This window comes from Serinus canaria, chromosome W (genome assembly GCF_022539315.1).
Source record: "Serinus canaria isolate serCan28SL12 chromosome W, serCan2020, whole genome shotgun sequence".
Taxonomy (NCBI): domain Eukaryota; kingdom Metazoa; phylum Chordata; class Aves; order Passeriformes; family Fringillidae; genus Serinus; species Serinus canaria.
The window spans coordinates 97,555-118,613 of record NC_066342.1 but is presented as its reverse complement, the minus strand read 5'-3'; the positions used below and the strand labels follow the sequence as shown (position 1 = coordinate 118,613).

General features: G+C 44.0%; 2 protein-coding genes and 1 long non-coding RNA gene across 7 annotated transcripts in view; 1 reads left to right on the top strand and 2 right to left on the bottom strand.

Moving 5' to 3' along the window:
- Positions 1–603: 603 nt before the first annotated feature.
- On the top strand, positions 604–11,688 carry LOC127060983 (RNA-binding E3 ubiquitin-protein ligase MEX3C-like). Of its 3 annotated transcripts, none has more exons than XM_050986450.1 (2): positions 604–1,091; positions 11,492–11,688. In XM_050986450.1, exons 1-2 carry the CDS (start codon positions 716–718, stop codon positions 11,521–11,523), a joined length of 408 nt encoding a protein of 135 aa, XP_050842407.1. In that variant the 5' UTR covers positions 604–715; the 3' UTR covers positions 11,524–11,688. The 3 variants fall into 3 exon arrangements, with proteins under 3 accessions (XP_050842407.1, XP_050842406.1, XP_050842405.1); XM_050986449.1 differs by lacking the exon at positions 11,492–11,688 and adding an exon at positions 4,201–4,593; XM_050986448.1 differs by lacking the exon at positions 11,492–11,688 and adding an exon at positions 4,048–4,593.
- Positions 1,099–1,981, bottom strand: LOC127060987 (uncharacterized). Its single transcript, XR_007780340.1, has 3 exons — positions 1,643–1,981; positions 1,501–1,551; positions 1,099–1,300 (listed from the first exon to the last, which is right to left on the bottom strand). It is a non-coding gene; the product is annotated as an uncharacterized LOC127060987 (long non-coding RNA).
- LOC103824791 (polyadenylate-binding protein-interacting protein 1-like) overlaps positions 10,424–21,059 on the bottom strand; it is a 25,986-nt gene continuing 15,350 nt past the window's right edge. Inside the window, exons 5-11 of one of the 3 annotated variants that reach the window (XM_050986377.1) lie at positions 20,948–21,059; positions 19,579–19,704; positions 18,116–18,222; positions 14,318–14,435; positions 14,136–14,190; positions 12,742–12,835; positions 10,424–10,777 (exon numbers count right to left, since the gene is read on the bottom strand). In XM_050986377.1, the coding sequence (XP_050842334.1) occupies positions 10,684–10,777; positions 12,742–12,835; positions 14,136–14,190; positions 14,318–14,435; positions 18,116–18,222; positions 19,579–19,704; positions 20,948–21,059 (706 nt within the window). In that variant the 3' untranslated portion in view covers positions 10,424–10,683. Of the gene's footprint in view, positions 10,778–12,014; positions 12,836–14,135; positions 14,191–14,317; positions 14,436–18,115; positions 18,223–19,578; positions 19,705–20,947 lie in introns of those variants that run through there. The other 2 variants (XM_050986376.1, XM_050986378.1) reach the window with 2 other exon arrangements.

Sequence of the window (21,059 nt, the reverse complement as noted above, 5' to 3'; positions counted from 1 at the left end):
TTTTTTTTTGTTGTTTTTGGGGCATTTTGGGCTCTTTTTGGAGCATTTTTTGGGACCAAATTTTTGAAGCATTTTCAGCTTTTTTTTGGGCTTTTTGGGTCCTTTTTTGGACTCTTTTAGGGTTTTTTGGGGGCCATTTTTAGGATTATAACCAAATTTTAAGGGTTTAATCCTCATTTTTTAGGGTTTCTAATCCTGATTTTGTTTTTTTAACCTAAATCCGGATTTTTGGGTTGCCATCCCCCTTTTTTTATGGATTTTAACCAAAATTTGGGGAATTTTTAGGGGGTTTTCCAACAGCGATCAAGATCGGGAAAAAGATGAAGATTTAAAGATATGAAGCCGCAAAAAAATTTATTAAAATGTCGAAAAATTTGATCAAAAATAAAAAACATTGAGTTGAAAACCCCAAAAAAATCCTTCCCCCTCACGCCTCACCTGTCAATCACTCCGAAGCTCCGCCCACTTATTGCTTAGCCAATGAGATGGTCGCAAATAGGGGCGTGGTTGTAGATGATTGACAGCCCATCCCTCCTTTATCAACCAATGAAATCTCTTAGTCGCGCCTAAACCACGCCTCTTTTTCAGGCATCAACCAATCACGTTTCGCCTTCCTCCTTCTCCGCTTCCGCCGCCATGGCCGCGCCGCGCTGAGCTCCGGCCTCCGCCGCTCAGCTCCGGCCATGGCGGCTCCGCTCTCATAATTTCATCCGCCATGCCGAGTGGAGCCACCGAGGCCAACGAAACCGCCGAGCCGGCGCTGCTGCTCCTCCAGCAACGCCTGCAAGGCCTCGGCTTCGCCCAAAGCGGCCCGGAGGAGGAGGAAGAAGAGGAAGAAGAGGATGATGATGGCGGCGAGGCGGAGCTGAGGGAGGATGAAGACGATGAAGCCGCTTTGTTGTTGCTCCCTCGCGGCTTGGATGTTACGGGAGATCGGGGAATGATGGCGGCCATGCTGTCGCAGGCTTATGGTGAGCTCGGAGCTGTTGGAGGCGAACAGGCGGCGCTGCTGAGGAGGAAAAGCGTCAACACCACCGAGTGCGTGGCCGTGCCCAGCTCCGAGCATGTGGCCGAGATTGTGGGGCGTCAGGGTGAGTGAGGGGAAGCAATGGCGGCGCTGAGGGAGGGACTGAGGGTTGGTTCCTTCTTCAGCTCTTCCCGCCATTTTGAGGACCCTCATACCTGAGGTGGGACCTTCCTGTGTCACCTCCCAGGGAGGGACCCTCCTGTCCCCTCATCTTCATCCCCTGAGGGCTTCACCCCTTCCCGCCATTTTGGGGACCCTCCTGTCCCCTCACAACTGAGGTGGGACCTTCATCCTCACCCCCTGAGGGCTCTGGCTCCTTCTTCAGCTCTTCCCGCCATTTTGAGGACCCTCATACCTGAGGTGGGACCTTCCTGTGTCACCTCCCAGGGAGGGACCTTCCTGTCCCCTCATCTTCATCCCCTGAGGGCTTCACCTGTTCCCGCCATTTTGGGGACCCTCCTGTCCCCTCACACCCCAAGCTGGGACCTTCATCCTCACCCCCTGAGGGTCCTGAGCCCCTTCACCTGTTCAGGCCATTTTGGGGACCCTCCTGTCCCCTCACACCCCAAGCTGGGACCTTCATCCTCACCCCCTGAGGGTCTTGACCCCTTTCACCCCTTCCCGCCATTTTGGGGACCCTCCTGTCCCCTCACAACTGAGGTGGGACCTTCCTGTGTCACCCCCTGAGGGCTCTGGCTCCTTCTTCACCCCTTCCCACCATTTTGGGGACCCTCATACCTGAGGTGGGACCTTCCTGTGTCACCTCCCAGGGAGGGACCCTCCTGTCCCCTCATCTTCATCCCCTGAGGGTTTCACTCCTTCCCGCCATTTTGGGGACCCTCCTGTCCCCTCACACCCCAAGCTGGGACCTTCATCCTCACCCCCTGAGGGTCCTGAGCCCCTTCACCCCTTCCCGCCATTTTGGGGACCCTCCTGTCCCCTCACACCTGAGGTGGCACCTTCATCCTCACCCCCTGAGGGCTCTGGTTCCTTCTTCACCCCTTCCCGCCATTTTGGGGACCCTCATACCTGAGGTGGGACCTTCCTGTGTCACCTCCCAGGGAGGGACCTTCCTCTTCCTCCTTCCACACACTTTGGAGACCCTCATCTTTATCCCCTGAGGGCTTCACCTTTTCCCGCCATTTTGGGGACCCTCCTGTTCCCTCACAACTGAAGTGGGATCTTCATCCTCACCCCCTGAGGGTCTTGACCCCTTTCACCCCTTCCCGCCATTTTGGGGACCCTCCTGTCCCCTCACACCCCAAGCTGGGACCTTCATCCTCACCCCCTGAGGGTCCTGAGCCCCTTCACCCCTTCCCGCCATTTTGGGGACCCTCACACCTGAGGTGGGACCTTCCTGTGTCACCTCCCAGGGAGGGACCTTCCTGTCCCCTCATCTTCATCCCCTGAGGGCTTCACCCCTTCCCGCCATTTTGGGGACCCTCCTGTCCCCTCACACCCCAAGGTGGGACCTTCATCCTCACCCCCTGAGGGCTCTGGTTCCTTCTTCAGCTCTTCCCGCCATTTTGGGGACCCTCATACCTGAGGTGGGACCTTCCTGTGTCACCTCCCAGGGAGGGACCTTCCTGTCCCCTCATCTTCATCCCCTGAGGGCTTCACCTGTTCCCGCCATTTTGGGGACCCTCCTGTCCCACCTACAGGAGCCTCCAATTAAGTAACCCCTAAACCCGGCCTGTGTGCCCCTAAACCCGGCCTGTGTGCCCCTAAACCTGTCCTGTGTGTCCCTAAACCTGTCCTGTGTGCCCTAAACCCGGCCTGTGTGCCCTAAACCCGGCCTGTGTGCCCTTAAACCTGTCCTGTGTGCCCCTAAACCTGTCCTGTGTGCCCTAAACCCGGCCTGTGTGCCTTAAACCTGTCCTGTGTGCCCCTAAACCTGTCCTGTGTGCCCCTAAACCTGTCCTGTGTGCCCCTAAACCTGGCCTGTGTGCCCCTAAACCTGGCCTGTGTGCCCCTAAACTTGACCTTTATGTTTAAGAGTAGAAAGGTTGGGTTTAGGAGCAGACAGGCCGGGTTTAGGAGTAGTAACGCTGTGTTTAGGGGCAGTGTCTTGGTTTGGAAAGACAGGTGTCTTCTAAGGAAGGCAGGAGCCTCCCCTGAAATGGAAAATGTAAACCCTCTCCCTCTGAATTGTTATAAATTTGAAATTAAGGGGCTCTCAGGCAAAGATATGGGAGCAGGAATAACAGTTCTTTATTAGGGAGGAAAATAGAAAGATAAAATAAACAATGCAGTAAACTAAAACAACACTGACAGAGTCAGAACACAACCTGACACCCTGCTGGTCAGGGTGTTGGTAGCAGTCCAATTGGAATTGTGGCTGTAGTCCTTCTGGAGTGTCAGGTGTGGTTCTGTTGGAGCAGTGATCCTGTAGAAGGGTGTAGTCTTTCGCTGAAGATCCAGTGGTGGTGTAGATGGGCCTGGTCTTCCTCTGGGAATCCAGTGGGAAAGGGCTGCTCCTCTGAGAATCAGGTTGGAAAAGGCTGCTGCTCCTCTGTGAGTCCAGTGGGAAAAGGCTGCTCTGGTGTCCCAAAATCTCAGATTATATCCAGAGAGCAATGCTTGGCTCCTCCCTCTGGGCAGAGCGTCTCACAATGGGATGCTATAATTGCAGTGACACTCAATGGCTCATTAACAGCAGATATTTTCTGGAGGGAGGATTGGTTTGTGGAAGAGATTAAGAAAACTGCCCAATTAACAGAAGATAACTGCCATACCTATGGTAAATAGAATACAATTTGCTTGGCAATCCAGAACAAATACACCCTCCAATTTCAACCTAAGACAATGGCTCTGAAGATAACTGGGCCAATGAGGGAGCCTGCTGAGGCCTCTGTGATGACATTTAGGAAGAAAATCAAAACAAAGTCACACAGTTTTTGCTCCTAGTCAGAGAAGAGGGGGAGGTGAGGACATGTGAGGGAAAACAACATGGCAACTGCAAGAGCAGTTGAGGAGGGGGAAAAGGTGCTCCAGGTGCCAAAACTGAGATCCCTCTGCAGGCCATGGTGAAGACCATGTTGAAGCAGGCTGTCCTTGTGAGGGATGCAGAGATCTGCCCGTAGGGGAAGTGCCCATGCCAGAGCAGGTGGATGCCTGGAGGAGGCTGTGGTCCAGTGGAAGACCTGATGAAGAGAGGGGGCCCTTGCTTCCAGGATGGAGCAGCCTGTCCTTGGAGGACTGCACCCCATGGAAGAGTGACCCACACCACAGCAGTTTGGGAGGACTGTTAGCCCATGGAGAGAGTTCACATTGCAACAGTTTTGGGAGGACTGCTGCTCATGAGATTGGAACCACATTGGAGAAGTTCATGGAGAACCGTCTCTGGTGGGAGGGACCCCATGGCCTCACAAGGGAAGGATTCCTCTCCCTGAGCAGCAGAAGAAAACCTTGGGTGATGAACTGACCAAAACTCCCCTGCCCTGTCTCCCTGCACTGTTGGTGGGAAGGAGGGAGGGGCTGGGGGGGAAACGGTATCTTAAGGGCTTATTTGACTTCTCATTATCCTCCTCTGATTCTGTTAGTAATAAATTCACTTTGCAATTTGAGCCTGTTTTGCCCTTGAAATATTTCTCCTGGTCCTTATCTTACTCATGAAGCCTTTGTTTTTGGTTTATTTTTTCCTTTTTCCCTCCTCTGCCCTGCTGTAGCAGTGGAGGGTGAGCAAGAGACTCTTGTGGGTGCCTGGTGTTGGGCCAGTGTCAATCCATGACAACCCCCCACTCCTAGAGCCTGTATCCCAGCCCCACAGCAGCTGCCAATGACTGGCACCCTGGAGACAATGCTCCACACCCGCCCCTGGAACCCTTAACCCAGCTCCTGAGTGGCCAAATGACAGGTAATCCCTCCTGGGGGAAGGGCCAAGAAGGCCAAAGGCTATTTAAAGCTGAACATGAGGTGAGCATATGTCTTGACCCTACCTCTTGGAATTTCTATCAGCTGAACCACTAAAACCCAGGACTTGGTAGCTATAGGTGTGTTCTATATCTTTTATGTCTTTCTCTCTTTTTTCTTCTAATTTTCTCTTCTCAGAATTTTTGAGTAACTTAGAATTGAGTGAGCTTAGAGTTTGCTAAGTGAAGGCTTGGAGAAGTATTTTATGTTGATTGAATGTTGCACTAAACCTTTTGCCCAATTTGTCTGATTTTCTAAAGTTGTCAGTAGGTTTTTTTGTTTTGATCTCTTAAGAATATCTTGTTGGTGTTACTCCTGTGCATCTAACTCAGAGTACATGAACAGCTTGCAAGCCTTTTTAAAAGCTTTGTTGAAGGAGGTTTTTTTTGGGCCTTAGAGGCATTTGCTCCCAATAGCAGAGCCTCTGGTCCATACTGGTGGGGCATGGGACATTTCCTCCTTAAATTTCTGGTAGCCCTCTTTAGATTTCTGCTGGTCCTCTTTAATTTCCTCTTTTAATTGCTGGAAGTCCTTGGACAGTCTTTCCACAGATGAGATGCAGGCCTGTATTGGGGTGGAGATAGTTTTTTCATATAGCTAGAGCCTGCTAAGAAAAGTGTCCACTTTTTGTTCTCCTTCTTTCCATGACATCACTCTCAATGAGTTGACATATGACACTGGCACACTCAATAGGAATTTCCACCACATGGTTTGTGTACATGGGATGTCATCCGTATTTATATAACATTGCTCATTATTTGAATCCCTATAGATTATCTCCAGCACAGCTAATTCTCTGAGGTACTGTCCTGGTTCAGGGCAAATTTAGGAGAAAACCTACAAGGGGGGCCCCTCCAGAAAGCAAACCCACACGGCCCCTCCCCCCAACCAGTTCGGGAAGAATTCCTCGGAGAGAGGTGGAAACAACCTGTTTATTTAACAGGCACAGCACCCCCCAACACACAAAATGAACAATACCGGATGACACCACTCTTTCACCGCTCTGAAAAAGATGACAAATTCAGAAAGTCTCTCCTGGGGTGGTTGCTTTGTTATCAGTCCCTCTGGCTCTGGGGAACTTGCTGCAGCCTCAAGGTGCAAACTCTTGGTGTTTCCCAGGTCCCAGTCTGGAGCAGGTTTGGGTAGATCCAAAAAGGAAAGGAGAAACAGTCCAGGAAGAAATTTGGACTGTTTAGCTACACTAACTAATGAGAAGGAGCAGAAAGCAAGAGCAAGCAGAAGCAAAGCAGAAGCAAGAGCAAAGCGAAAAGCAGGGCAAAAGAGCAAAAGCAGCACTATGTACTGTCTGTATGTCCCGCCGGCTGTGAGGGAGTGGTTGATGAGAGGCCCAAAACAAAACTTTCCCTCTTCAGAGCCAGTCTTGAAGGCACAGAACATAATATCTAGCATAAATAACACACACAAATGGGGATACAAACATCCTAACGTCACCCTAGGACAGGTACTCAATACCTTTCTCCATGGTGTTCCACTTGTCTTGGTGCACTGATAGATCAACTTTGCAAAGATACCTTTCTCTCACACTTGATAGGAATCACCTGCAGAAGCTGAGGATTTCTGCCCTTTTCCTAATCTCCTTGTCAATGGCCATGTCCCAGGACAGGTACCCAAGTTGCTTGGCTTCACTACCATCCAGTTTCAACTGTGGGTTGTGCTTTCCCAGCATCAGAGCAGCCAGGTCACCAGGGGCTCACCCTACTGGTGGCTGAAATCTTTTCACATATCTCACAGCTTACCCAGGAACAGGGATCAGGTGATTATCTCTGGCCCTGCCTCTTCCATTAGTTGTGAGAGCCCTGCTTCCTCTTCATCCCTCACTATGCAAACTGATTTGGTCTTGGATTTTTTCTTCTGTATAGGGGTGACTGCTACCAGCACGGGTTGTTTCTCTGGTTCAGCTGCAGAGTTTGAGTGCCTTTTGATCTGTTTTCCTCTTCCTCCTTCTCCTGAGGGTGCTGTCTAGTATTGAGCAGTGTCTGATAAACAGCAGCCAGGGCCCAGCATGTTGCATAACTTTGTGCTTCTCTGGAATGGCCATAGTATTTTTTAATCAAATATTCTGCCATTTTATCAGGGTCCTATAGTTTTTCAGGGGTAAACTTCCAAACCATTGGAGCAGAATACTCCATCAAAAGCTGGCCCATTTTCTCCCACATTCTATGCGACTCATAACTATCCATCCCCTGGGGCAAGTCTCGGGACAACTTCCCTAGAAATCTCTGTCCTGACTCTAAACATGGTGTGGACTGCACTGAGGAGACCTGGAAGACTTAGCAACAAGAACATACTTTCCTTAACACCTAAAGGGAATTCAAAATCCTCAAAAGTTGTTGTACCAGGCCTGAAAGAAGAGAAGGAGGTGAAAGGCTGGGGAAAATCATCCTCTCCTGTTCCCACCACAGGCTGGGTACTATTATTAATGAATTCTCAGAGGTAGTAACCAAAGCCAGGACAGGAGAGCAACACTGAATACTCATCCCAAATGACCCCCATTATCCTTGATGTTATCACATCATAAACTGATATCACACAGTACAACAACAAATCAATCCTGATCTCTCTCCCTGCTCTGAAAAAGAGCACTGCTGTGGACACATAATGCATATACAGGAGTATATACAGGGTTAGGTACCACAACCATGTGGACAGACCAAGCAGCCTTGTAAATGGGATTTCGTAGCTAATACACAAAGGCATAGATGAAAGATGTTATCTCAACCGTATCATGTCTCATGTTGGGCACCAATTCAACATTGTGGTTTAACACCAGCTTGAAACTATACTCCAAATAAGGCACGCCCCTTCCCCCTATGTCGCATTGAGGGAGGCTCGGGACGCTCAATATGAGTGATCAGCAAGCTTCGTTTATTGATTAGAGCATCAGACATTTACGCACAACAAGTAATAAGCTCATGCATATTCTGTAAGCTAAGCAATCTATTGGTTATACTACAGATATCAGCTCCCCCCCATCTTCCTCATTCCTTACGACTTACATCTCCTTTTTCTCATGTGTCTCTCTCAGCTACAGCATCTTGTTATTGTAATACAGCTATGCTCAAGGCCACAGTGTCCTTGCAGGTGCAGGGGCTCAGATTAGCTGGGTCCGGTACTTTTCCAATTCTTGGTCAGCTATCCAGAGCATGTCTACGTGGCCTTTGTCACGTAGCCACCTCTCCACACCCCTACCCCCTTTGATAAGAGAGGGACAAAGGCAGAGACTATGGGTTGAGATAATTTACTGAAAGCAAACAGCAATGAAATAAGAAATCCACAGTGACAGCAGCAATATTAACAACAAAAGCATGTAAAAAAAAAAAAAGTGCTTTACACACAGAAGGTGTTAATCACCTCCACTTAGTTCTGTGTAGCCACTGGGACAAAGACAAGAAAGCAGATGCCCTCCTTAAGTCACAGGTATCGCTTGTGTCCATGTGGCCCCCTGGGACAAAGACAAGATGGCAGGCACTCCCTGCACTTGGCTCTCCCCATCCCTGAGCTTGAGACAACAGAAAACAATAATGGGAAAAACCCCTAAAAGCTACATCATCCACACTGCAACATGCTGCCACTTCAGACTGCTGCACTGAACTTGGCTCCACTCTTTTTCACCACTGCTCCACACTGCTTCCCTGGGCTCCATTCTGTGTGGCTGTTGCTGCTTTTCTGACACTTGAGAATCTCCACACTTTTCAGTTATGTCCCATAGCTACATTTGCTGCTTTTCAGAACCACATTCTGGAGCTGTGTCTCAGAGGAGTGGGAAGGGAATGGGCAGCAGCTGTGGCAGAGGACAAGGTGCACAGGGCTGATCCCAGCAACCTGTCACAGACATATTTTCTGAAAACTCCTTTCCTTAGGATTTTTTCTCCTGAGAAGCTGAGAGGCCTCAGGGACAAACTGTAAACAATTCTTATCTGCTGCTGCAGAATGCAACAGGTGGATCTGGGATTGGTCTCATCTGGTTGTTTCTAATTAAAGGCCAGTCACAGCCCAGCTGTCTCGGACTGTCTCGGTTGGTCACAAGATTTTATCATCATTCCATTTCTTTCTATTCCTTGCTAGCCTTCTGATGAAATCCTTTCCTCTACTCTTTAGTATAGCTTTAATATATCTTTTTCTTTTAATATATCATAAAATAATAAACCAAGCCTTCTGAAACATGGAGTCAACTTTCTCGTCTCTTCCTTCATCCTGGGACCCCTGTGACCACCACCACAGCAACCCCTTCCAATGAAGAGGGAGACAAACAGTGCCATTTCCAGGGGTGTGCTCACTTTTTCTTCTCCCCAAAGCTACACTCCCCAGCAATGATGTAGGTTATAGAGAATAGCAACTTAGCCATGCCCACATGGCTCTAAACTCTACTTCCTCTCTGTAACCAGGACAAATGCATACTTCAATGCAAAAAGAAAAATAAAAATTGCATTTTAACGCAAAAACACAAGATAGAGAAAGCTATACCAAAGGAAACAAAGCTGGTTAATTTTTTTTCTAAAACCTCAACTTAAAAGAGTATGTTAAACACCCAGTACTCACTGTATTAGCAGATACAGAAGTCATTTCACCAAATAAGTAAAAAATTATTTATATGCATATTTATACTGCATGTTCTTTACAATTGCCTTTTGGGAAATATTTCCCATTTGCTTTTGATAAGGGGTTCTACTCAGTCTAACCAGTAACAGGTAATAGGAAGAAATACAACTGAATTTGGCAACAACTACAACGGTATATCCTAGGAAGACAAACATGATTATATGGGTTCACAAAACTAGCAGTTGACTTCAGAATGTCAACATTTATGAAATATGAGTTGACTCAAACTACAAAATTAAACTATATAAAATAATTAGAACAATGGAGAAAGTGACAAGGATTGTTGAGAGATTAAACATGTTAGATAGTTTCAAAAAATATACCAAGCACTGCACATACTCCTGGAGAAGCATGGGTTAAAACATAAATATATTTATGTAGTCTTGAAGAACACAGCAAATTACAGGATAGTTTTTGCTTGTAAAAGTTGAAAATAAGCTTACCTGAACGAATGGTCTTGAAAGAACATGATTTCCAAAACACTGTTTGGTTTTTCACATATCAACATGTACCATGTTTATTCTAGGAAAGAGTCTAGACTTCACATATATGTGTTTTGGAAGAGGAAGGGAAAGGAAAAAGAAAACCAAAACTCCCCACAAAAATAACCCTTCACAAACCACTTATCATGATTTCATGATTAGAATCTACAGAAAAAAAAATCCCAAAAAAGTAATTGATCATGTGCTCTTTAGTCAGAAAAAAAAATTAAATACCAGATCTTGTATATGGTAAAAAGGATATGTCCTAGTGTATACTAAACCAAGCAAGCAATTAAATTGAAATTGATTTAATTTTCCTCTTTCCCCCCCCAAAGGTAATCCTATGGGACAGGTCCCCATTAAATTTTAATTTCCATTATGATACTTTTAAAATCAATTTTATTGCAGCCAAACATTGTTCATATACCTGTCCATAAAATAAATTGTGATAGATACACAACACTAAGTTACAAAGCATAAGTTCACAACTTTTGGAAGATTCTGTTTAACAAAATAGAAATCGAGTATCTTGAGTACTTTTAGAAAGTGAACTTCCTCATTTTGGTACAAATGTTTTTTGCCTCCCTGTACTCTAACCAGACCTACAACTGGTTTAATAAATGAATGTTATTGTGTAACATCTCACTGTTTTCTCTTATGTTCTGATTCTAGACAGAATTTTTCATATGCTTCTTCAATTTCTGGATCCATCTTGTTATCAAGATCATGAAAATACCTAAAAAAACAAAAACCCCCACCAAAACTGTTAATTTTATGTACAAATTTTCAGAAACAGTAAATAGGTGAAATATTTTACATAAACATCAAGGATAAAACAGAGCTTATGGGCCCTAGGAAAACAAACAGAAATCCCAAAGCAGCATAGATATGTACAAATTACTACAGTGTTTGTCACCATTTTAGATCATCTTAGGCTGTCCACAGGTTAAAAGACAGAAATATTTCCAAGATGATAGAAAAATGCAGTAATGTAATAGAAGCATTCAAAAATGTAATAACACATTTGCACAGATGCATTTACAAAAAATATCATTAGCATCATATTAGCAAAATTTTAGTTGGTTAACATCCCAGTTCAAATACTGTATCAACTCTCTTGGTTGCACACTAGTCAGAAAAATATATTTATTTAGAAAAGCTGTATTCCTATTTGTTGATATATGAAAGAAGGCGACCTTACTTCACCTCCTTTTTGTATCTGCATTATATTACCTTCTATTACATGTTAACCAGTCTTTTGGAAAAGACCTGTCTTATTAAGGTCACGGAAAAGACTGGATCCCATTAATGATGATCAGTATTGTGCAGAGTGGAGACTAACAGAGTTTCAAAAAAATCAAGATGGGAAGTGATAGGGATCACTTAACAGCTTTTTTTTTCCTCCTCACAGTTACTGAGAAGTAACTTGAGTATTCCCTGTTTTTTCTAGGTCCAGCTGGAGTTTTCATCACCATAAACTAGGACAATGGAGTTGTAGCTTGAACATGATAGTGTATATAATTCTAAACAGCCTTAAAAGAAATCAGCAGGTATTGACTCTCAGAAAGGGTGCATTAGTTTCAGGTGCACAGTTTATTACCTTCTGTACTTTAGTCCCAAACAAGGGAATCAGCATGCACATTAAAGCAGATAACAGATTTATTTTGTTTGTTCTTCCTTTCCTGTAGAAGTGTAGACTTGAGAAGAAACTCAAGAACCCTTCTCCCTGATGTCAGTCATGAGAAATAGCTGATAAAGGATCAGGATAGATTTATCTAAGCTTTTCTTAAGCCTTCAAAGAAGGTTCCACGGTCACCTTGCATGAAGATTGACTCACAGTCTTTGACATGCCACTTTTCAGATTTGCTGTGTTGAACTGCTGTCTGTATTCATTTCACATTTAAGTTGTTCTAAACACAACAGTTCAGAAGGGTAGTTTTTTCCACAGGATGATCTTGTTGGTTTCTGATGACATCACTAATTTATCTTCCAAAGTTCCTGTAACTCCCCTCAGCTAGTTGCCATCTAAAAGCTTGCTAATTTACTAACAAAAACAATGATCCAGACCAGTGCTCTTATCACACAAACACAACACTGAAAATGCTTTTGAGTATCAAATCATGATCTGAAAGTCCTCCTTCAACCAGTACAGAGCTCAGAGCAATTTCTTTTAGACTGTCTTTCTTTCACAGATTTCCTATCAAATTCTTATAAACTGGTGTCAGAAGGTGAGACTATATTTCCATCTACTGCTTCCCCTTTAGCCATTAATTGAGGGAATACTACTTATCCTGAAGAGAAAACCTTAACAACCTTCTCCCTTTGAAAAATACTGAAAACATTGTAATTATCTCTAGCTAGAATAAATTCAGGTTGTCTCACTACCAACACCTGAAGGTATGATGCATAATTTTGCTTGCAATTTTTTTTCAAAAATGCAGAAGAGAGTGTTACACATGGGCAAAAATATATGAAGTTTAATTGCCCTACTCAGCTGGATAAATATAAAATGTATCAAACTTGTGTAATTACAAACCAACTTCCACCTGAACAGACACATAATTTCCACTGTAGAACTAAATAACAATTATTAATTTCATTTTTTACAATATTGGATTCCTAAATTTGCAGTAAAAATAATTAGTGTTAAAAAAGCCCAAAACCACCCCACAACAGCTATCACTCAAAATGAAAACATACTGGTCTCCAGGTCCTGATAAAGCCACGCCATTTTCTTCATAGTCTGGAAACAAATCCTCTCTTTCAAGCAGTTCTTGGTATTTTTCTTGGTAATCTGCCATAGTAAAAATGAGATCCAGTAATATATTAGTCCTCTAAATTAATGTACATCTATACAGTTTGAAAAGAAAGAAACAAACCCTTTTGCTACTAACAATGGACAAACAAAAGAGCTGTGGTGTAGCAGCATGTTGCACCAGGGAGACCACAGCCGACAGCAGGGAAAACAGACAAGACAAATCTCTTTGTTGTTTAGCACGAGAGTCCATTTTATTTCTGTGAAAAGTGCCTATTATATGGCTCTACATAGATATTTACTACATGTAATATGTTGTATTGATTAGTAGTGATATATTAACATTTTAATAGTATGGTAAATGTAGTATTGTAGTTAAAAGGTAACTTTTGTAGTTAAAATAGGACCTATATATATGGGATATTTTTTTTAAGAAAGGAATAAGGTAGTCACACCAGATAGCAGCCACAGGACACCTCAATCTTTCAGAGAGAAAGAATTTATTGCTCTCTTATCAGAAGAAACAAACTTCTTCCTGCCTTGCTCAGCCATGAAGACTCAGTCAGGATTCACAGGAAGAAGTTGACGATGACCAGGCCGAATCCTGTGTTTGAATGGAATTTATGCATCATGCATGAAGTGTAGGAATATGCAACAGGCTGTTGCTTTTAAGGGTTAATCCTCTGTTAATGTGGGGCCTTTTTCGGGCTTGTGCTGCCCAGAGAAAAAGGTACCCAGACATCCGTAACTCTTTGTTTCTATTGCCTCATATTGTCCTAATCCAAATTGTCCAAAATTTCATTACTCTAATTATATTGCTATTTTATAACCATTTTATCACTATTAAACTTTTAAAATTTCAAAACCAAGTGATTGGAGTTTTTCACATTTTCACTCTTCCCCCCCCCACCCCGTGCCGGGGGGGGGGAGGGGGTGTCAGGAAGTGGAGGCCTGGGAGCCTGAACAGAGCCCCAGAGAGCCAAGAGCAGAGAAGGAAACAGAGATCTGGGGCAGGGGTTTTATCAGGTGTCCCATGGGAGGAGTCTTAGGATCAGATTACAGCCTCCTCAGAACGGAAAGTCTCCACTGTGGAAACCAAGTGCTGAGGACTATGGCACAAATTCTTCTGAACTATATGAACTCAACTGCATGTTCTCCATTTCAAACATTTATCTTCTTTTAACACGGAATAAGGCATGTGTTACACAAAGCCAGGAGTTCAGCTATAATTTTTGTCTGTTAAGTTGTATGAGTTTGAAATATTTTAAGAACAACTTTTTATGTTCTTCAACAGGACATAATTGCAACTTTTTAAAGACTGAGAAAACAGGGGACATACCTGGATCTGCTGCAGTAAAAGGAACACCATCAGAAGTGTAAAATGTTGGTTCATTCTAAGAATAAAATTATACAGTAAGTTATATGAGTTCAGAGACAGATGTTTGTAGTTTTTAGCAATATGACTGCCTATGAATCAAATTCATATTAAACTAAGGAACTGAAATACCAGTACATTCTTACCATAAAATAGTTAGGGTCATTTTCAGGAGTAGCTTTTGTATGTGGAGAAGTTTCATGAACTCTACCCCAGTTACTTGATCGTAGTTCCACTACTTTCAGAAGCATATGTTTCACATCTCTGAAAAAACAAAAGCAGTACGAAAGTTCAAATGATTTGTGCAAAACAATAATTGGGCTAATGGTTGGCAAATGAGGGAGGGGAAGGACTTAAACCAGACAAACAGAAAACAAACATACACAACCATCTCATTAAGTGGAACATTAATCTCTAGTAAAAGATAAAAAACAGAACAAAACCAAAACTGAAAGAACCACTCCCCCCACAATTGCTACATCAAAGTGACCAACGTGTCACCTTACTTTTTGTAAACAAAGGTGTGGTATTGTCCACAAGGGTCCCAGGATGAGGGAAGAGACGAGAAAGTTGACTCCATGTATCAAAAGCTTGATTTATTATTTTATGATAGATAATATATTAAAACTTTACTAAAAGAATAGAGGAAAGGATTTCATCAGAAGACTAAGCTAAGAATAGAAAAGGAATGAATAACAAAGTCTTGTCTCTGACCGAGACAGTCTGGGCAGGTGATCTGTTATTGGCCCTTAATTGGAAACAGCCAGATGAGACCAATCACAGATTCCCCCTGTTGCATCCCACAGCAGCAGATAAGAATTGTTTACAGTTTGTTCCTGAGGCCTCTCAGCTTCTCAGGAGGGAAAAATCCTAAGGAAAGGATTTTTCATAAAACATGTCGGTGACATCTCACCTTTTTTATTTTAAATAAATTAAAAAGAAAAATGTTTGCAATTTCATCTGCTCGGTCATGCAGAGGAAAGAACAAGCACCTGAGAGGCTATGTGTTGCCAATCAAAACATCAATCAAATGCTGGTGTGGAACCATCAGGGAGATTCTTCACCTGCAAAACACCAAATTCCATCACATCACCAAAACAATCTTAAGATATAAGAAAATGCAAAAACAGCGCAAAGAAAGTTCATTGCTTCAAGTCCAAACAGCTGAGTTTCAGGAAAAAGTCCAAAATGAAGATGTTCCTCTTTGCCATTGCTGAAAGTCCCTTTTGGTCCTGAAACAGGCAGAGAGGGGCCACTGAGGCCCTGCGGGGGCCCAGGCCCTTGTGGAAGGATCAGGGATCCCAGACCTGGCTCACAGAATGGTGGCCCAGGCCCTTGTGGAAGGATCAAGGATCCCAGACCTGGCTCACAGAACAGTGGCCCAGGTCCTGACGGGGGAAGCAATGCCCCCAAACCCAACAGGCACTGGCCGGGCGGAGGCCCTGGCCCAGGGAACCGAGCCAAACGGCCCAGACCCGACCCACGGAGCCGGCTCTGTGTTCTCACAACCCGGCACCCTGCTGTCAACGCCTGGGCAGCACGAGTGACTGAACACTTCATCCCCCCTGAACCGGTACAGACCAGCAGCTGGGGAAGAAAAGCTTTCCCAGGGATCATCACCCCAGATCTGGGGGTGCTTTGTCCCCAGAGCAAGTGAGCAATGCTCACTTTCCACTGTTTCTCCTGCCTCTGCAATGCAAATGCAAAAGGTGTTTCCTCTTTCTGCCCCTCGGTACCACCCCCTGTGGGCTGGGGACCAGAGGCAGAAGGCTCAGGACCCACCTCCCAAACGCCGCTGGGGCGCTCAAGGGGAGTCAGGCATTCCAACCCCCAGCGGGAACCTCCGAACCAAACCCGAACTGGCCCGCGAAAAACGCTGAGTTTGAAAGCAGGCAGACGGGCTGAGCCCGCAATCAGCTGTCGAGCCACAACCCCCCCATGGAGGGGCAGGCCAGCATCCCCTGTCTCAGCTTCCCCCGCAGGGACAGCCTCCGGACAGCCCGAAAAACTCGGGGGGGAATCCAGGCTGATCGCAGGCGCCGCGGTGGCCGCCGCGGGGAGTGGCGGGGCCACGGGCGGCTCCGATGATGGTTCTGCTTGGTGGTTCTCAACCTCAGCCCCCTCCACCGGCGCGGCAGCCGAAGGCGAGGCCGCCTCGGGGATCGGTGGGGGCTGCAAAGCCGGGGGGAGCGCATCCCCCACCAGGCTGGGGACAGCAGCCGCGCCTTCTCCAGCTATCGGAAGCTGCAGCGCAGGCGCAGACAGCAAAGCCGGCGGAGCCGACACGAGAGGCGGCGGGACAGCCACGGGGGGCGGCAGGGGCGCGGTCGCGAGCTCTTGGTGATCGCTGTCGAGTGTGTCGGCTAGCAACTCGGGCAAGGCCGCGGGAGGCGGTGATTCTGCCACGGGCACGCCGAAAAAAACTCTTCTGGAAGCGATGGGTCCGGTCCGGGCTGAGGCAGGGCCGCGGGGACTGGCACCTCCTGCGGGGCGGGCTGGGGTGGGGCCCGCGAGGAGGGGGAAGCGGTTCTGTCGGAGCATGCTCCAAAGGAGCAGAAAAAACTTTTCTTCTGCTGCGGGCAAAGCTTCGCCCCCCCTGCCCCGATTCGGGGGAGCTGGGAACCTGCAGGCCCTGATTTTGCACAGGTTCCTCTCTTGCCAGCACCAGAGAGAAGGGAGCCATACCTCGGCAATTTGCAATCCACTGATATGCAGACGCTTTCTGTTTCAAAACTGGGAAGAGAGTTTTGAATGACGGATAAATCCGAGGAAATCCAAGTCCCCGGTAAAAAAGATCTCGGATAATGAATTCCATGCATTCCCAAACATATGAATCAAAGGCATACAGCACATCAGAGAAAAAGCCATGGTGCTTTGCCCACCGGAAAAACTCATAGAAATGTGTCGTCAGCATAAGAATGCTGTCCTCATGACCCCATTTTTGCCAGAGGCTGATAAGTTTCTCCTCTGAGGGAGAGAATGGCTCCTCCACCTCCGTAGGCACCCTTGTCCACATCCGAATCTGCCTTACACGAAGGGCAGCATTTTCAGGAAGGGAACTGTAAACAGTACCTTGTGACAGCGTCCTCTGGGCATCAGCAGGCTGCTCTGTGCCGCGAAGACTCCCGGACATCTTGTCTCGGAGACTTTTCAAAAGGTTCTCTCTGTGGCCAGCCTTGGCTGTGACCTCTGTCCAATTTCAGGATCTTTGGTTCTTCAGCTCCTGGCTAGAAGCCACTTCTGTGGTCGCTTGTGTAGGTGACCATCGATGCCAAACACTTGGGGTTTACCCAAATGTAGCAATGCTCCTCTGGGCTTACCAAAGGAAGAATTCTTCTTCACTCAGGGTCCAATTGCGGTGATTTCTTCACTCGAGGCACCATCTGTCAGTTCTGTCCTCGGTGTTCACCTTTTGTGGTGATGTTCCTTTTTTCACTCGGGGTTCACCATTTGTGGTATTGTCCACAAGGGTCCCAGGATGAGGGAAGAGACAAGAAAGTTGACTCCATGTTCCAGAAGGCTTGATTTATTATTTTATGATATATAATATATTAAAACTATACTAAAAGGATAGAGGAAAGGATTTCACTAGAAGGCTAAGCTAAGAATAGAAAAGGAATGGATAACAAAGGCTTGTGTCTGACCGAGACAGTCTGGACACGTGAACTGTGATTGGCCCTTAATTGGAAACAACCAGATGAGACCAATCACAGATTCCCCCTGTTGCATCCCACAGCAGCAGATAAGAATTGTTTACAGTTTGTTCCTGAGGCCTCTCAGCTTCTCAGGAGGGAAAAATCCTAAGGAAAGGATTTTTCATAAAACATGTCGGTGACACAAAGGTTTTAAGGAAACATTTTGGACATGGTCATTATTCTTGAAGATTTTTAAGATGTTTTGTTTAATATGAAAGCAAAATACTGCAAACAAATTTATCTTCTCACCTGCTACAGTTTGCATCCAACACAACATTTTCAATTCTCTGAATCATTTCCTCCATATCATTCTTTCCTTTTTCTTTCCAGGCATCTTCTAAAACTGAGCCTGTCAACTAAAGACAAGGTATTAGGTTTTGTTGGGGATTTTTTTGCTTAGTATTTTTTTTCTCTTTTAAAGTGAATTATAAAAGTTTAATAAACTGTCAACAGAGGAGTTTCTTTAACAATCCATAGCATTTAGATGCATTATGTGACTACCTATTGAAGGTTCCAATCTTTGACATCTTTTTGTTGAATGGATTAATGATCACATAAATAGTTTATTTTAGACTACAGACAGTATGGTAACTCTATGTCCAATGTTGCCTAAAATTTCACAGCCACTTCCCTCATTTCAGTCTTGAAATGTGATTTTGAAACAACTCTTCATTGATTTAATTACACCACGAAACAGTCACATTACAACAAAATACATTTTTGAATATTGCAGTGATTTCTTGTAAAAAGTGTTACATTTCATCATCTTTCTGAGATTGTGTATCAGTGGGATATGGAGATTGCATTTGACCATACTTGTGTCACATCAACACAAAAATTTTACAACATTCTGAGTCCTGCTGAAAGGACTAACAGCATTTGTCAGATCTTAATTGCTTTAAATACATGATATGAAAAAAAAGACCATATTTTTGCAGATGATGCCACAGGCTTACCTGATAATAACAATAGGCTAGTAAGCTTTAGAAAGACTTTAGTCAACATACCTAGAATCAGATATGCCACAGATTTTCACCTGGGTATGTGTAAAGAGGAGCCAAGAATTATCTGACCAAGCCAAATTGAGTTTTAATACATAAAATCTGTGAGACTGAAGCTGTTGCTGAGAGAGTGTTAACAGCAGACAGTCTAGAACTGCTATGGATGAAAACTTTTTCTGTTAAGAACAGGTACTTAATTCATTGTCCAATAATAGCACAGTAGGTGATAAGAGTTAAACTACAAAAAATTAATTTTGTCACTATGGTCAAACTTAGCAGCAGTTCCTAATCTACTCAACATAAATACTACATGATCTAAAAATGCTTGGAAAGGTGTCTGATGTCACAAAGGAATAAAATGCAAAGATAAAAGCAAGCACTTGTTTCACATTCCCGGTTTTCTACTGCAGTCCTGCATTGATCCTAGGTAATTAGATAACGACTCTAAGACAGTTTAATTAAAAATAAATGTACTGCAAAGCAAATAGGTGAAAAGCCTGTATCTACCACTATATTAAATGGAAAGGACAACAGGAGACATCTATTGCTTCAGTAGTGAATCCAGTGTTTGATGAGGTAGCCCAGTCTAGCTACAGACACACTTCAACATTTGTAGATACTTGGAGCTTCCCTCTTCATTCAGGACTATGATGATATATTAAAAAAAATTAAAAACCAACTTTTTTTCTTCTTTTAAAACTACTGTCTCACCTTCAGCAGTTTCACTGCACACATCAAATTATTGTCCACAGGGTTAGAGAAGAGCACATTTAGTAATTCCTGAAGGCCTTCTTGAAGAATTTCTGCTCGTGTGACCTGTCCCTTTGTTCCTTTAATCTGCAAAATATGTTTTCAAAAACCAAAACCCAACTACATTTAAAAGACTTCAGTTTTAGAAATTCATTTAGTCATATTTTCTCTCTTGGATGCTGAATGTCAAATAACCTAACTATTTCTAGAATATACAGTAGTATCTTTGCAATTCTGACATATACATAACAATGCCTGCCTAGCATTTTTTCTTTGCTAATCAATTGCTAAGAAAAGCTGCAAAATGCCTGGCAAGTGAACCACATCATCCCAAATTCTCAGAATCCCATGCTTTTTTCCCATCCTACCTTATGCATTCTCTGCAGCTGTAGAGTACCTTACTTCTAGAAGGCATTCTTAATATATTTAAAAATTCAGAAAAAATGCTTTAAAAATAAATTGTACTCCAAGCTAGGCAACTTCCCCTTCCCCAAATCCTTTGGAAAGCTTCCTTTTTACTTCTAGTAAGTGAAAATTAGATTTCAAGGCCCACTTTTGAATAAAAATGGAAGTGTCAGAGTTTTCTTTCCTCGTGCCAGCAGAACATTTTAGTAGTGTCTGCTTAAATCAAACCTTTGAAATAATTCAGTGAAAAATAGATTTTAGGGACACTACAGTAGTCAGTGAACTTACTGAACTCACAGGTATAAGAGTCAAAGACCTTTTATGTGTACATACTTTTTTTGTACATATCAGAAACCAAAAAAAACTGATCTAAATACAAAATTTCATGCTTCATGCATAAGCCAAGGACTCAACCTTCAGAAGAAATATCTTTCAAGGTCTGCATTTTTATTGTTCATTTGGAAGATTCCCATGCCTTCCTCAAGCATTTGATAGTAGCTCCTATTAGTGGCTGAATACTGAATTACATGGGTTATTGATACCTATCTGCTTCTGCTAGGTTGTAACATTTTGCTATGTTGTTTAAGTGTAGTAATCTGCTGGGTTTACCAGACAAAAAAAAAAAAAAAAAACAAACCAAAATGTTCATTCCAAAGGTAGTTTATGGCTGGTTCTTTCTATGCATTCTTACACCGGTTTTTTAATCTTTATATATTTCTCTTCTGATGATCTTGTCCTTTTTTGTTTATCTGTTTCTTGGACACACATTATAATTAAACTGTTCTTAAGTTATTTTTCTTTATTCCCCTTTCCCTTTAAAAAAAGAAACTCAAAAAACTCACACCTCAAGTGATATTCCATTTTAGTGTTTACTTAAACACAACAAAAATTAATGAATATGAATGACATACAACTTTCTTCTTACCTCTAGGTTAAGGTAAAGTTCGGCTAAGAACAACACAAAGGCATGAAATTGTTTTTGAGCAGTCTCATCTCCTTTGGCAGCTTCATCTCTGTTTTCATACTCTGTTTGGCAC

What these genes read in the sequence shown, in the direction of transcription:
- LOC127060983 (XM_050986448.1), top strand. Translation starts at nt 716, where the DNA reads ATGCCGAGTGGAGCCACCGAGGCCAACGAAACCGCCGAGCCGGCGCTG. An exon ending in CGAGATTGTGGGGCGTCAGG is followed by an intron (nt 1,092 to 4,047) that starts GTGAGTGAGGGG and finishes ATCCCTCTGCAG; the next exon opens with GCCATGGTGAAGACCATGTT.